The 15,219-nt window shown below is 41.1% G+C and overlaps 2 protein-coding genes across 2 annotated transcripts in view; one reads left to right on the forward strand and one right to left on the reverse strand.

Annotated features, from left to right (window-relative positions):
• The window catches only part of LOC117186430 (neuronal acetylcholine receptor subunit alpha-7), a 378,182-nt gene that overhangs the window by 342,614 nt on the left and 20,349 nt on the right, over positions 1-15,219 (forward strand). Inside the window, exon 14 of the mRNA XM_033387234.1 lies at positions 13,947-14,109. Coding sequence (XP_033243125.1) covers positions 13,947-14,109 — 163 coding nt within the window. The remainder of the gene's footprint in view (positions 1-13,946; positions 14,110-15,219) is intronic.
• Positions 6,276-10,788, reverse strand: LOC117186429. The gene is made up of 2 exons (XM_033387233.1): positions 10,024-10,788; positions 6,276-9,946 (listed from the first exon to the last, which is right to left on the reverse strand). The coding sequence occupies exons 1-2, from the start codon at positions 10,030-10,032 to the stop codon at positions 6,314-6,316; spliced, it is 3,642 nt and encodes a 1,213-aa protein (XP_033243124.1). The 5' UTR covers positions 10,033-10,788; the 3' UTR covers positions 6,276-6,313.

Here is a 15,219-nt window from a genome sequence, read left to right on the forward strand (position 1 = left end):
AATCTGGGGGATTTAATGAGAATAAAATGTCCGAAATGTTGCCGTTTAGGCCTGTAATAAAAATGTGTAAGGCATTCTGTCTAATTATACCCGATACTCAAAATGAGTATTGGGGTATATTAGATTTGTGGTAAAAGTGGATGTGTGTAACGTCCAGAAGGAATCGTTTCCGACCCCATAAAGTATATATATTCTTGATCAGCATCAATAGCCGAGTCGATTGAGCCATGTCTGTCTGTCCGTCTGTCCGTCCGTCCGTCTGTCCTTCTGTCCGTCTGTCCGTCCCCTTCAGCGCCTAGTGCTCAAAGACTATAAGAGCTAGAGCAACGATGTTTTGGATCCAGACTTCTGTGATATGTCACTGCTACAAAAATATTTCAAAACTTCGCCCCGCCCACTTCCGCCCCCACAAAGGACGAAAATCTGTGGCATCCACAATTTTAAAGATATGAGAAAACCAAAAATGTAGAATTGTAGAGAATGACCATATCTTTAAGACAGCGGAATCTGAATTGGATCGTATTATTATTATAGCCAGCATCAAGAAAACAATTTCATTTTTTCTCGCCCTGTCTCTCTCTAACACACACGTAGCATAGGCGGCTTTGCTTAGAGTAAAACATTAGCGCCTAGATCTCAGACTACAAAAGCTAGAGCAACCAAATTTATTATCCACACTCCTAATATATCGGACCGAGACGAGTTTGTTTCAAAATTTCGCCACACCCCCTTCCGCCCCCGCAAAGGACGAAAATCTGGGCATATTCAAAAATCTCTGAGACTATTAAGGCTAGAGTAACCAAATTTGGTATCCGCACTCCTGTTAGATCTTACTATAAAACGTGTATCTCAAAATTTCGCCCCACCCCCTTCCGCCCACACAAAGGACGAAAATCTGTTGCATCCACAATATTGCACATTCGAGAAAACTAAAAACGCAGAATCATAGATAATGACCATATCTATCAGATTGCTGAATCTGGATCAGATCGGATCATTTTTGTAGCCAAAAGCAAGAAATCAATTTTCAGTGGCTACGCAGCGCCCGACGTCACGCTCAGACTGATTTTCTGTCTCTCTCGCACGCACTCTTTGTCGTGTCGTTTAATATTAGCGGCGTCTGCCGGAGGAGAGCCATACTGACTTAGTATCTGGTATAACCGTAGAGTTGCGGTGTCCGCAGCATTAGTTTTTTTCTTAAGTGTCTTGAACTTTTTTATTTTTCCCGCACCCTAAGCTCCTGTTTTTTCCTTTTTTTTATTATCTCACTTTTTCTTGACTCATATCTCACAGTCACGCCGCGTTTTTTATTGAAGGATTTATACCATCCTTCGGGTTGCTGCACGACGCAACACTTTTATTATTCGGTGCTTTTCATACAACGTCGCTCCACGTTGGGCGCCAATTAAATAACTGCGGTAGCGGATTGCGTTTTTAAAAAGTTCTTATTTAACTTCTAAGTTCACAGACTTAAGTTGAGGGTTACAAAGGTTTCCGGGGAAAGGGTTTTTGCGATCTTAGTTTTTAGCTCGACTTTTCGGTTTCGCTTCTGGATCAAGACTGAATTGAACTTTTTGATCTCTGCATCGTCAATCCCTTTCGGAAATAATTTTTCTATAAACGTCCCGATTGATTTCGCCGTCCTGAAAATTGGATTTCGTCATCCAAAGATTGTGAACTGTAAAATGTTCAAAGTGCAGAATCTGCAGAAAGCCGGGTGTAAGATTGTTTATCAGAAACCGGGTGTGGGCAAAGATTGTTTTTCCATTTAGGCGAGTGTCAAATATTGGGATTGTGCCGGGAGCCCAAGATTGAGATTGTATATCTTAAAAATCAATTAGGTGGAAGCCAAAGATTGAGATTGTGGTGGGAGCCAAAAATTGAGATTGTTTATATCTTGAACAAAAAACCAATTAGGCGGAGGCCCAAAATTGAAATGGTTTTCGTCTTTGAAAGCCAAAGATTGTTTACAACTCGTATAAGAGCTCAATAGAATTGGGTACGTTAGCTTGCACACTTTAGAAATACCTGTTATAATATGTTTTAGTATTAGATTTTTCTATATTTTACCTTTTCCTGACCTATGCATATATCATAGTCATATATAGGAATTAATTGGGATTAGACTATGAAACCATTTCCATTACACACATATGTATATAGAATTTAACGAGCGGAAACTTTGTGAGCGGTGCTCTACATATATCCGACACTCAGTCAGTATATATGTGAGATTATGTATTATGTAAATATTATATTTTTTACGTAATTGTACATTAGCGCCGGAATCGGTCTCTCTTTCTCTCTCCCTCTGTCTTCTTGTATCACTGATAGCCAATGGGACGAGTTGATTGGTTGGTTAATGCAGGGAGGGTGGATCTCTCACCATTTTTATCGCACTTGTCATGGACAAAACTGAGAGAAGAATAGAAGAATCACGACCGCAAGTTATGTTCTAGTGATAATTATTGCACTTCGTTTATTCCCTTTCCACCTTATGACCTATTTGATTCGAATTTTATAATAGTTTACATGTTTCCACTTATTTGATTTCGCCGTTTTTTTGTTTTTTATTCCGATACATGTCAGTCTCTCCGGCAGAGGGAAAGAATGAGAAGAAAAGAAAACGAAAAGAAAGAAAAAGAGGAAATCTAAATCTAATCTGCGAAACGAAACAGAATATTCTAAAGTAGTGAATTTATTATAAAAGAGGATTAATGTAGGTTTGTATCGAGTATTTACACAATAAGTAATCCCTATTGGAGTTTTTTAAATTGAATTAAGTACCGGCGAATGTACGGGAAGCAAATATACGTTTTTTCTGTATATTTTTTCAAATTTATCAACTCACATTCTCTTATACATAAATCACTTTATATTTCCTTAACAAACAACTAAGTTGATTTTTAAGAGAGACTTTGAGAGAAAACTTTTATCAAGAGCCATCTTTCTTATACGAGTAAATGGAAAAGGAAAACATGACTATAAAAATACCGAAAAAACAAATTTTGCTTATTTTGATAGGTTTTCAGATCACTTACATTTCCACTAAAATGCACATAAACATTTTTTTTTAAATACATATATCAAAATATAAAGTGGCTTTACATTACAATTAACGTAACCAGTAATGTAATCTAAAATTAAAATGTTAATGTTAAGTATTGGATTAAAGAAAATAACTTTCTACACAAATTATAAATTCTATGTGACATTTACGCTTGTAGCGATAGGATATAGCATGTAATAAACGCAAATTCTATGGTCAGGTCACCGTGCGCATGTTTAGACTCAGAACTACATTTGTTATGTAACATCCTTGCTTCCTTTGCCCAAAATACCACAATAGGGAACCTAATTTCTCCCGTGGGGGTTTGACGCGTCCGTTCCAACACACCTACAGCACATATTATCAAGAGTCCCGTAGAGCCTGTCTGACTCTACATGCAGCACGACAATAACACCTTAAAAAAAGAAGAAAGTACCTGGGGACTCTGCCCAGACCGCTTGCAATTACCTAGATGTTATGGTAACGCTCTCGCCTCTATACCCACCCTACCAATGATTTTCCAATGGCAATGATTATGGGAAAATCCCTAAGCGGTTACAACACGGTAATTATCCTCTTCTAACCCATCATGGAAAACCTAACACACGTTATTACTCCATTCTTAATATTTATTTACTCTAACATTATAAATTCCAATATTTCATACATCTTGATTCCTAAGTGCTATTCATATGCACATCATCGAAAACTACATTCTATTCACTGCTAAAAGAAGAAAATCAAAACAAACACAAATTATTGCTTTTGCTTATGCCTAGCATAAACGCTATATCGCCTTTATACGAATGTGCGCAGAAAACGGAATTGATTAAAACCTACTGGCATTGCAGTGCTGATTATTCGTACAAATTCTGAATTCTTATCTCCTTCTTATCCTTCCTCTTATTCTTACTCTTTTTACATAGCTTCTATTCGTGATCTTTACGTTTGTTTTTGTTTTTTTTTTTCTGTTTGTTTTCACGTTTCATTTTCAATCAGTTTAAGTTCAGTGCAATCATACAAATAAACAATTTGGCAAATAGATACCTTACATGTCTGCGTTTTTGATAAACACTCACTCTTTATGTCCGCCGAAGGCCTTCGTCGTTGCGATGAGGTTCGATGCTTTCTCCGTTTTGGCACTAATAAAAAAACAATTGATTATTTATACCTTAGTAAAATGGCTAAATGTGCATTGCTTTGAATGACGTTTTTTTTCAACACGTGTTTTCTTGATTTATTTTATATTTTTATTTGGGTAGCTGTTAATAAGTACAAAACAAAAAGGCATAAAGAAATTCAATATCAATTTTTTTAATAACAAAAAAAAAATAATTGTAAATTTTTCACATAGAAAATGGGTATAACAGCAAAAAATATTTTGTATGAAAAAAATTACCAAGGAACAAGTTTATGAGAATATGTACTCTTTTAATAATTAATGGAGTTAAACTTATGCTCCTGAAGCTTTTGCAGCCTACTGGGCATTGGTTCGCAAAGTTTTTTAGTGTTGTTATTTCTATCCTGTTCCATTTTGCAACTATCGCTTGTTTTAATTGCTTCAATGTATCGTTCTGCCTTGTACAGGCATAGACTTTTGCTGCAAGGATTCCCCACAGATCCTCAATTGGATTTAAGTCCGGACTCATTGAAGCCCACTTAATCAACGGTTTATTGTGGGTCTCAAAATAGTCCATTGAAGCCCGGGAAACATGAATTGGCGCATTATCCTGCTGAAATGTCTATTGATCACCATGGAAATGCTCAGCAAATGAAAAAGGTTCACTATCTATCAATTCTATCTATGCTTGAGCATTCATCCGGCCGGATATTAAACATATTGGAGACCTCCCTTTAGCACTAAAGGCAGCCCATATCATTAGCGATCCATCACCATGGTTTGGCTTGTAGCAAGTTGCCCGTGGATGACGCGGGTCTCTCCAATATTTATGATGGACATCTGAACCGTGTAAACTCATTTTTTTTTCATCACTAAAAATGAAATTTTCTAATTTGGGGTCCCAGAACTTGTGTTTTTCAAAAATGACATGCGCGCATCATTATGACGTTTAGTTTAGAGGAGTTTGCCCACTTTCTTTTGATATGTCAGGTTAAAATTTTCGCTCAAAATTTGTCTCACACGTTGCCTGGGGATTGTTAACCCGAGTTCTGCCTTGATTTTGTTGCAGCTCATTAGGTCTTCAGTTGCAAACTGCCCCATGTGCCGTTTTGTCAATTCTATTATGGTTGATACTGGGCCAAGTCGACGATTTATGCGGTAACCGTCTGGATCTATGAAAATGTTTGAAATAGTATTTTGATGTCGATACATTAGCGAAGCTATTCGACCAGTTTTTATGCCGGCTAATTTCATTCTCTTGATCCTTCCCTGTTCTTCCTCAGAAAATGATTCTTCCATGTGGCATTTTTAACTAAAATGCAATTTTTTTTTAAATTTTGTATTGCTTTGAAGCAATAATGAGTGCTAGCGTACAGAATCAATGAGCTTGTCACTTTTACTGAAAAGATGCTAACACTGCGACTCTCAAAACATGAATAGACATGATTGCACATATATCTATTTTCTACGTAGAGCGCGAGCTTGATCTCTTATCTAAGCTAATGGTACCACAAATGGAGTTCAAAGAAGACGAAAATTTGTCATAACTGGGCACAACAATAAGAGATAAGAACTGCATAGAAAAATTGAAAATAAATTTTGCACATATAGCCATTTTACTAAGGTATGAAGCACCACTGATCGTTCTAAATTTGAATCCACTTGCGCGATTAAACCTATTTTTGTTTATATTTTCTTCTTTTCGTGCTGCTTTCCCTTCTTTTCTTTTTCTTTTTCTTTTTCTTTATTTCTCTACGTTACGTTACTTTCGCTTGCTTAGCCAAGACACAAAAGAGAAGAACCAAAAATGCAAGAATGACTCCTGTTTGTACACGGAGCGTTTTCCGCATTAATGTTAATTCACGGATGGGGGTGTGTTAGTTTTTTCTGCAAACGAATCAAAGTCTATACAAGAAAGAGAAAAGTCGATCGATCCAGTTGAGTATTAGGGAATAACTATTTATTACAAATCTTAGTGCTTGAGTACTGGGCATAAGAGAGAGAATACAGTGGTGAATTTAGTACAATTATGGTGAGTAAATACAAAAAGTGAGCGTAGGCTCTCTATTTTACGAGGGTCATTTGAATACTTGTTCCTTAAAGGAGTTTGACCGAACATCCCGGCCCCGTTGAAAGGACTGCTTTTAAACCACCGGAAGAATTGCCAACTTGTGTATTGGCCTGCAACATGTTCCATTTGCAGTGCGGAGGTGCACCACCCGTACAAGTCCATCCTTCCCAAGCACAGTAGACTGCACTCGGCCTAGTTTCCAGCGTAGCGGTGGCAGGTTGTCCTCATGGATGATGACCAACGTGCCCTCGGTGAGGTTCGTTGAGGGTGCTGTCCACTTCGTGCGCGATCGTAATTCGTTGACATAGTCAGCAGACCATTGCTTCCAAAACCGTTGCTTGACGGCCGTAATCGCATCGTAGCGGTCCATACTTGACAGCTTGATATTCTCGAGGGACCTTTCAGGTAGTGATCGCAATGATTCGCCAACCAAGAGATGACCAGCCGTGAGAGTGCTATAGTCATTTGGGTCTGACGAAAGCGGCGATAGCGGGCGCGAGTTGAGGATCGATTCTATCTCGACGACGACAGTGCTCAACTCTTCGAAGGTGAACCTGGTGTTGGCCAGCGTACGATTTAACAGCCCCTTTGCACTCTTGACTGCCGCTTCCCAAAGGCCTCCGAAATGAGGTGCCCTGGGGGGAATAAAATGGAAATTAATAAAGTCAGATGCGCAAAATTTATAGATTGCATCTTGGGTCTGCTTTAAAAACATAAACTTTTTTAGTTCCTGCAGTTGATTTGATGCCCCTACAAAGTTAGTGGCATTATCGCAGAAGATGTCTGTCTGCAGCTTGCGACGACCTCCCATCCGTTTCAATGCGTTTAAGAACGCCTTTGTTGACAAATCAGAGACTACTTCGATGTGAACGGCCTTGGTGAGAAGGCAAACGAACACGGCTATGTATGCTTTTGTAGGTCCCTTTCCTCGAATGCGTAGATATGTGTTGATGGGTCCACAAAAGTCAACTCCACAGCGTTCAAAGGGTCGAGCCGGAGCGAGTCGCGTAGGCGGTAATGAGCCCATGAGTTGTTGTAGCAGCTTCGGTCTGTAGCGAACGCAGTGTACACAGGAGCGAACAATTCTACGTGCCAAGTCTCTGGCGTTAACGATCCAATACTCCAAACGAATGAGAGCGACTAGGGCTTTAGGTCCAGCGTGATAGTTCCGAAGATGCAAATGGCGAATATAGTTCCATACAAATTTGGACTGATTCACGACTTCTAAAAAGGGAGTAAGAAACTTTAAGCTGCTTTTTAATGGTTTTTGCTTCTGAAGTAAACGGATGTCCTCTACAAAATGAGTTTGTTGAATGTTCCAAATAAGGCAATGTGAAGCAAAACGAAGTTCATCTGGCGTCGGTGAGGTTGTGGTAAACGTCGATTGCTTCCGACATCTCCTTATGAACCTAATCATCCAAGCAATGAGACGCAGACTGTGAGTGTACGAGCTGATATTATCGACGATGTTGAGGATATTATTTGTCTCGTGTACGGCAGCAAACAAACTTTTCCGATTCTCCGAGTTAACCACGTCCATGTCAATATCAAGTTTTCCACCAGTGGCGGGCCAGCTTAGTGAATCTTCGACTAGAAACGTAGGACCCGAAAACCATGGAGACTTAATCAACTCGCTCACGTTACAGCCTCGCGACAGAATATCAGCAGGGTTTTGATGTGTTGGCACATAGCGCCATTTTCCATCAGACGTTAAATCCTGAATATCGGACACTCGATTTCCAACAAAGGTCGATAAGGTGACTGAGTGTTGTTGCAACCAATGCAATACGAGCTGTGAGTCGCTCCAAAAATAAGATGTGATAGTGTGTTTACTGAATATGGCCTTGACTTTGTTATACAACTGAGAAAGTAGATGTGCGCCGCATAGTTCAAGCTTCGGAAGAGACTGTTTCTTCACTGGTGCTACTCTAGACTTAGAAGTGAACAATTTCACTGTGACCTGTCCAAGCGAATTCTCCGTGCGCACATAAACACAGCAGCCGTATGCCCGAATCGATGCGTCGCAAAATCCATGTATTTGAATGCTCCTAGTATCAGGCTGCAAACAAAAACGAGGTACCGCTAGTGACGACAGTGAATTCAGCGATTCCAAACACTTGCTCCATGCGTGGCTTAAATTCTGGGGGACAGACGCGTCCCAGTCGAGTTTCAAAAGCCACAACTCCTGAAGAATGATCTTAGAGACAATGACTAACGGTGATAGCAGACCGATTGGATCGAATAGCGACGACGCAGTAGACAAAATTGTTCGTTTTGTGGTAGTGGGATAGACTTCCTTTGGATTAAATGTGAAACTAAATGCATCTCTTCGTTGATGCCAAGTTAAGCCGAGTGTGCTGCTGACTAAGTTTTCTGAAATGTTTAATTCCTTGGTAGATTCGTCTTCCATCACGCCTGGATGATTTGAATGCCACTTGCATAATGGAAACTGACCACGAGCGAGAGTTGATGTGATTTCAGTTTTTAGTTTGAAGAGTGTATCTATATCACCAGCCCCACACAAAAGGTCATCAACATAAAATGCAGTTTTAACAGCAGCAGCCCCTAATGGCCATGCATCCTTACAATCCTCAGCCAAGTAATGCAAACTACGAGTTGCGAGAAATGGGGCAGACGCAGTCCCATATGTCACTGTATTGAGTTGGTAGGTTTGAAGATGCGTATTTGGAGATGCTCGCCACAAAATGTACTGGAATTTTCTATCCTTCTCACTCACAAGTACCTGCCTGTACATTTTTGTGACGTCGGCTGTGATGCCGAACCTATGCATGCGGAACCGCAGCAATTGCAAGTACAACTCATCCTGAATGGTAGGGCCGACTAAAAGTAGATCGTTAAGTGACCTTTGAGATGTTGTACGGCAAGAGGCGTCAAAGACAACTCTGAGCTTCGTCGAGGTACTGCTTGGTTTCAGAACGAAATGGTGGGGTATATAATAATGCGGTTCTTCCAAGTTAGGATTCAGTACGAGGGACATATGGCCGAGACTTTCATATTCCTGCATGAACGAGATATACTGCGAGCGAATTTCCGGTAGACGAGCGAGACGTCTCTCAATGGCAAAAAATCGAGTTCGAGCTGTATCGAAGGAACTTCCAAGACAACTTGGATCTTCTTGAAATGGCAAGCGAACGACAATCCGCCCACTGGCATCCTGATGTGTTGTGTCCCTAAAATGGTCCTCACAGCGACGATGATTTGGGAGCATTCTAGCGCTTGGATCGACAAATGAGTCCACTTTCCATAATTGCTGCAAATTCTTGTCGATCGACTCTTCTACAGTCGCCAAGCACAATGGTGGCTGTCTGTTATATTGCCGCTGGTACCTCCCAGCAACAACCCAACCAAAAAGAGTCTTCTGCAAAGTGGGAAGATTTGGACCAATGCGAATCTGGCCAACAGCTAGAGCTCCATAGAAGGCTTCGGTCCCCAGTAACAAATCAATACGTTTAGTCCTATAGAACGATTCGTCAGCCAATGGAGTGTTAGCTGGTAGGTTCCAATTCGATATGTCGATCTCACTATCTGGCTGGTAGGCAATATGGGATGTGATTCCAAGCTGGAGAGTGAGCTGATAGCCGGAAGTACGTGACTTAATAGAGGTAGTCGTACGAGCCTTCAAACTAGTAAGGGAGTCTCCTATACTGCGAATTCCAATGTGGTGTTTTTCACGACGAAGGCGAAGCTTTTGTGCAAAGGTTTCGGTTACAAAATTAACCTGAGAGCATGAATCAAGCAACGCTCTACCGAGTTTGTATTCACCTGTGGCATCCTTTACCAAAACCATAGCTGTTGCCAACAAAATTTGATCATCTGCTGCGATCTCCATATGAGAATGTGAAGCAGCTTGATGAGCTGTTTGCCAGGAGGGTTGCGCTGGTTGGAGTACCGGTTCAGTAGTTGAAGATTGTCCTGCTGATGATTGGGGTGGCTGTTGCGGCTGAGAGTGATGCAAAGATGAATGATGATTCCGATTACAGGATCGGCAACGATGAGTCGATGAACATTGCGCCACTCTATGACCATTTCCAAGACCATTGATGCAGAGACCGAGGCGTTTTGCATTGTCGTACCGTTGGTTGCTGTTCATAGCCTTGAACTGAGCGCAATTAGAGATCTTATGGCCAGAACTAGAACAAAGTGTACAAGACGGATTAGTGATAGCAAACGACGAGTTTATTTGGTGATTAGAATGACGATTTGACTTATTGGATTCAGCCTTTCGTTGTGACGAAGTAGCAGCCGAGTTTCCAGACGAATGGAGAAACTGACAGTGGCGTTCCAAAAGCTGTGTGCATGCTAGCCAGGTTGGCAGAGTTTTGTAGTCCTGCGATTCCTTCCACTTGTTCCGAGTTTGCTGATCACACTTTTCCATTATAATATATATAACCATAGCGTGAACAATATTCTCAGGTTTGCCGATGGACTCCAGCGAGCTTAATATAGCGGATGCCTTATCCACTAGGCTGTGAAGCTGCTGACTGTTTGACCTTTCCACAGGTTGTAGTGCAAACAATGCCACAATACCTTCTAAAAATATAAGAGTAGGATTATCAAAACGGCCTTTGAGTTTTGCTAGGGCCTTCGGATAGTTTTCGCTTGTAACCTGGAATGCCTGAATTGTATCTAATGCCGGCCCCGTGAGGCAGGTCAGCAAATAATTAAACTTTTCTATATTAGACAATCCAGACTCACGCACAACAATTTGCTCGAACGAGTGAATAAAATTCTTATAGTTTGCATATGTTCCGTCGAAAGTGGGTAGCGACAACCTTGGTAACGATGACTTCACTGGCGGTGGGTGGTAGTCCGGCGCAACAATGCTGGCGTTCAGATCTCCTCCCATTTTTTCCCTTATGGCTAGCTTGATTGCTATGTATGTATCCTCCAAATCTGCCCGTCCTTTATCATTCGGACTAAGGTCTTCAATATTAGCTTGGACATTTAAAACATTCTTGAAATACGTTTCTAAGATGTTCAACCGATAGCGAAGCTCATCATTGCATATCGGGGTTTCCGATTTAGCATCTACCACAGATTTGATCCGAGTTATATTTCGTTTTATATTGCTCCGTTGGCGTTTTAAGTCTTCGAGCGTCATCATTTTGTTGTGTAGTGTAATTACGCTGACACAGAACTAGAGCTTCCAAAAATAACAACAACAAAAAAACGCAGCAAGCAGCAGCAGCTAGAGCACAAAACCAACGGTGAAAGCAAAAGCAAAAGTTCCAGCAGCGGCAACGAAAGCAAAACGAAAGTGAAGCGGTGGAATTCCAATAGAAAGAATGCGTTGATCGATGGACCAAAGCAGGTAGCTGCAAAGCGAACGTACCGAGAATGCAAGCGCCGTTGAATGCGTTGTGGGTGACAAGCGAATGATAAAATTAAGCGAGAACGGCGAGAGCAAGGCGAGGACAACGATCCCGCGATCTAGACGAACAATTCTGATACGGTTTTCGGAACTTTCGATTGCAGCTGCGAGACGAGCGAATGTTGTAATTGTTGCCTTTGTAGATTGCGATTAGTTTAATTGTTCACAGAAGAATTAACATAACACACATGCCCCACGTTGGGCGCCAAAATGTTTGTACACGGAGCGTTTTCCGCATTAATGTTAATTCACGGATGGGGGTGTGTTAGTTTTTTCTGCAAACGAATCAAAGTCTATACAAGAAAGAGAAAAGTCGATCGATCCAGTTGAGTATTAGGGAATAACTATTTATTACAAATCTTAGTGCTTGAGTACTGGGCATAAGAGAGAGAATACAGTGGTGAATTTAGTACAATTATGGTGAGTAAATACAAAAAGTGAGCGTAGGCTCTCTATTTTACGAGGGTCATTTGAATACTTGTTCCTTAAAGGAGTTTGACCGAACAACTCCGTTGTCGAGTCGACTACGGAATACTCTTTCTTCGCGTAGTCACTCAAACCGTGCAGTAGATACTCTCGATACCCTCAGATTTCCTAGTCGGGGTTTGCTCAGCTGCTGTCGATCAGGAAGATTTGTTGTTGTGTGGTTAAAGAGGCACTTGCTTGAGAACCTTTTGCCGTATGATGTTAGGGTATTTTTACATGTGGTTTTCGTCCAAAGAGTTTTCTTTCTATGCGTGCTGTGCAGTAGCAGACGTAGACGCCGCTGCAGTAGATAAGGCCCAATACTATGATAGAACCGTGGGACCGCTGTCGCCAAGGTTCGTTGACCCTCCGTTTTCGCTGGTGTCTCGTTCTCGGTGCTTTCTTCACACTTAAATCGGGGACCCTTGCCCTGTAAGTCCGGTTCCTATTATCTGGGCCACATTCCAGCTTTGCAAAAAGCGAATGCCCTACATTAGAAAAGGTGCATACATTTTAACCTGACTTTTTCCACTAATTGTGCACTCACCCTATAAAGATGTATTGGCACTGATTCTACTTGGTTTCACTGGAATTTATTTCCTTTTTACCACTAAAAATGCCCGCGGATGGTTGAAATAGGATCGGATAGGTTTTGGGCTCTTTTAATCCACGTGGCACCAATTTCCCTGGGGCTGTGCGTTTGTATGTCTGCACATTGGAGTGGTTTGGAAGGAAAAGAACGATGGTCAGCCTTCTGCCTGGCTTTATGCTACCAAAAGATCTTAGCAAGAGAGAGAGAGAGAGCGAAGGAGAGAGTAATGTAATTTTTGACAATTCGTCTGTCTTTCTCTTCACTTGCCCCTCTTACGTTACGTGTAACGTACCCTCTGCTCGCTCATGTCATTGCCAAAACGTCCAATTTCCCCATGTAGTTTATTAACTACATTTTATATTTTTACGTTCGACAAAACTGTTCATTACAATTATTAAAATTATAACCTGTCGCAGTCCCCAGGAATGCAAAGGGGAAGAGACTCTTGACCTATGTATGTTATGAAGGAATATATGGTATAAGTGCACGAGTGAGTACTTTTGAACGTAACACGGATGGGCCACGTTAACTGACACTAAAGACTATGCAACAGCAATAACAATAACAAGTTGCATGAGAAACCAAAATGCTGGTGTATGGTGGTGTTTTAGTTACGCCCGCGCGCCTTGGGGTTCTCTTTTTACATAGGCTGCTAGGCATCGTCTGTTCAGCTCGTCTGGGTCCCAGAATCCTGCAAAAATTACAAAGCCGCAGAAACGATGTACTTTTCGGTCCGGTAATTTTCCAGCAACAAATACAGTCTTTTCCAACGCATAAAGCCGAGGCCCTCGCAAATGCGAATGGTTCAAAACGGAATGTTCAATAATACAATACCAAATCGTACGTCTTGGGCACGACGAGGCATATTTTCTCCGAGACGGGGACTGTGTATTTATTGTAGGATTCTTGGACGACTCAGCTGCCCAAAGACATTGAAGAAAATTGAACTGGAATTTGTTCCTGATGCAATACTTTGGTATGATAGTTGTTGCTTGTACTAACTGACTACCTGGTATAAGTAATGCTGCGACTCAATACGTGTCGACTAGTTTTGATGTTTATTATATAATGCTATTCTAATATATGGCGGATACAAACATTTTATATTACTACTGCATTAACTCGGATATGAATTAAAGTGAAAATAATTACCCTATATACCGGGATAATGCAGTCTTTATGTTCAGGTAGAGGGTTTCTTAATTAAGAAGGATATTCATGGGTTTTTATGTATTTCTCCAACAACGTCTCCAACAGGCAAGGGGATGACAGCAGCGTTGGACCCGTGGGTTCAGTAGGACCTGTGGCCGCTGTTGCCGAGGCCCGTATACACGAAGCCATCTCTCATACCTGTCTTAGCTCATCGGCAGAATACGAGTTGGCGCTAATACTGAAGGAGCTACGCTGGATAACCGATCAGGTAAGAATGACTTCGACTAGGAGTTACGTTATATACGAGGGTACCACAGAATCCGCTGAATTCCAGCTGAGTTGGAATTACAATCTGGGCAGCCCCGGTAGAGATTACAGTAAAAATAGATTGGACTCACAAGGGCTTTTCAAAGAGCTCGCCTCTTAACTGATAGAGCAGCACTGCTTCTGTCGAAACGCATCTATTAGCTGATCCCTGAGGAAGCTGAGGACATGATTTCCTAGAGCAAAATGAGACCAAATGTGCAGCTCGACGGTAAAATGTCATAAGTTTACATTTAGAAAGGTTCAGAAAAAGAAGATTAGTTGAACACCACAATAGTAGTTCACTTAGATCCAGTTGAAGGCGTGTGTGCAAACACCAATCAGAGTAAGGCTGGCAGATTTTAACATCATCAGCATACATTAGTGTAGTAGAGTATGTTATAACTTGAGGAAGGTCATTCACAAATAAAACAAACAGGAGCGGACCCGGATGACTTCTCTGTGGCACTCCTGAAGTTACATTAACAGTATTTGACAACACATTAGAAAAGAAAATAAAACGTTGAGTACGTTTAGAGTGATAGGATTAGAATTTATAAGATTTGTTGGGAACCCAATAAAGAGAGCTTTTTAATTAGCAGAGCATAGTTCACAGAATCAAATGCCTTGCTAAAATCCGTAAGAGCTACATCCGCAAAACAAATTTGAAAGCCGTGGTGGATGTTGATCGATGTCTGAAAAAACCGGACATATCAAGCTGCAGCAAAGATGTTGGAGTTGCCGGGACCAGGAACTCAATCAGCTTTGGGATGGCGGAAAGCTTTGCGATACCACGATAGTTTTCAATGTTTGAGCTTCAACCAATTTTAAGAAGCGATGTAGAATGATGTAGGACTCATTTCAAATTACTGGGAGACAAGACTGTTCCAAAGAGAGGTTGCAGAGACAGGTCAAGGGTTGACAAAGGGACTGGGCACAGTGTTTTAAAATACAACTTGGTACATTATCTGGACCCACAGAGAACGATATATCTATAGATGACAAACATTCCAGAACAAAGCTTTAATCGAAAATAGGTAGAATAGGGGAAACGGTGTGAGTTGCTGCTGCGACC

This window comes from Drosophila miranda, chromosome XR, assembly GCF_003369915.1.
Source record: "Drosophila miranda strain MSH22 chromosome XR, D.miranda_PacBio2.1, whole genome shotgun sequence".
Classification (NCBI taxonomy): domain Eukaryota; kingdom Metazoa; phylum Arthropoda; class Insecta; order Diptera; family Drosophilidae; genus Drosophila; species Drosophila miranda.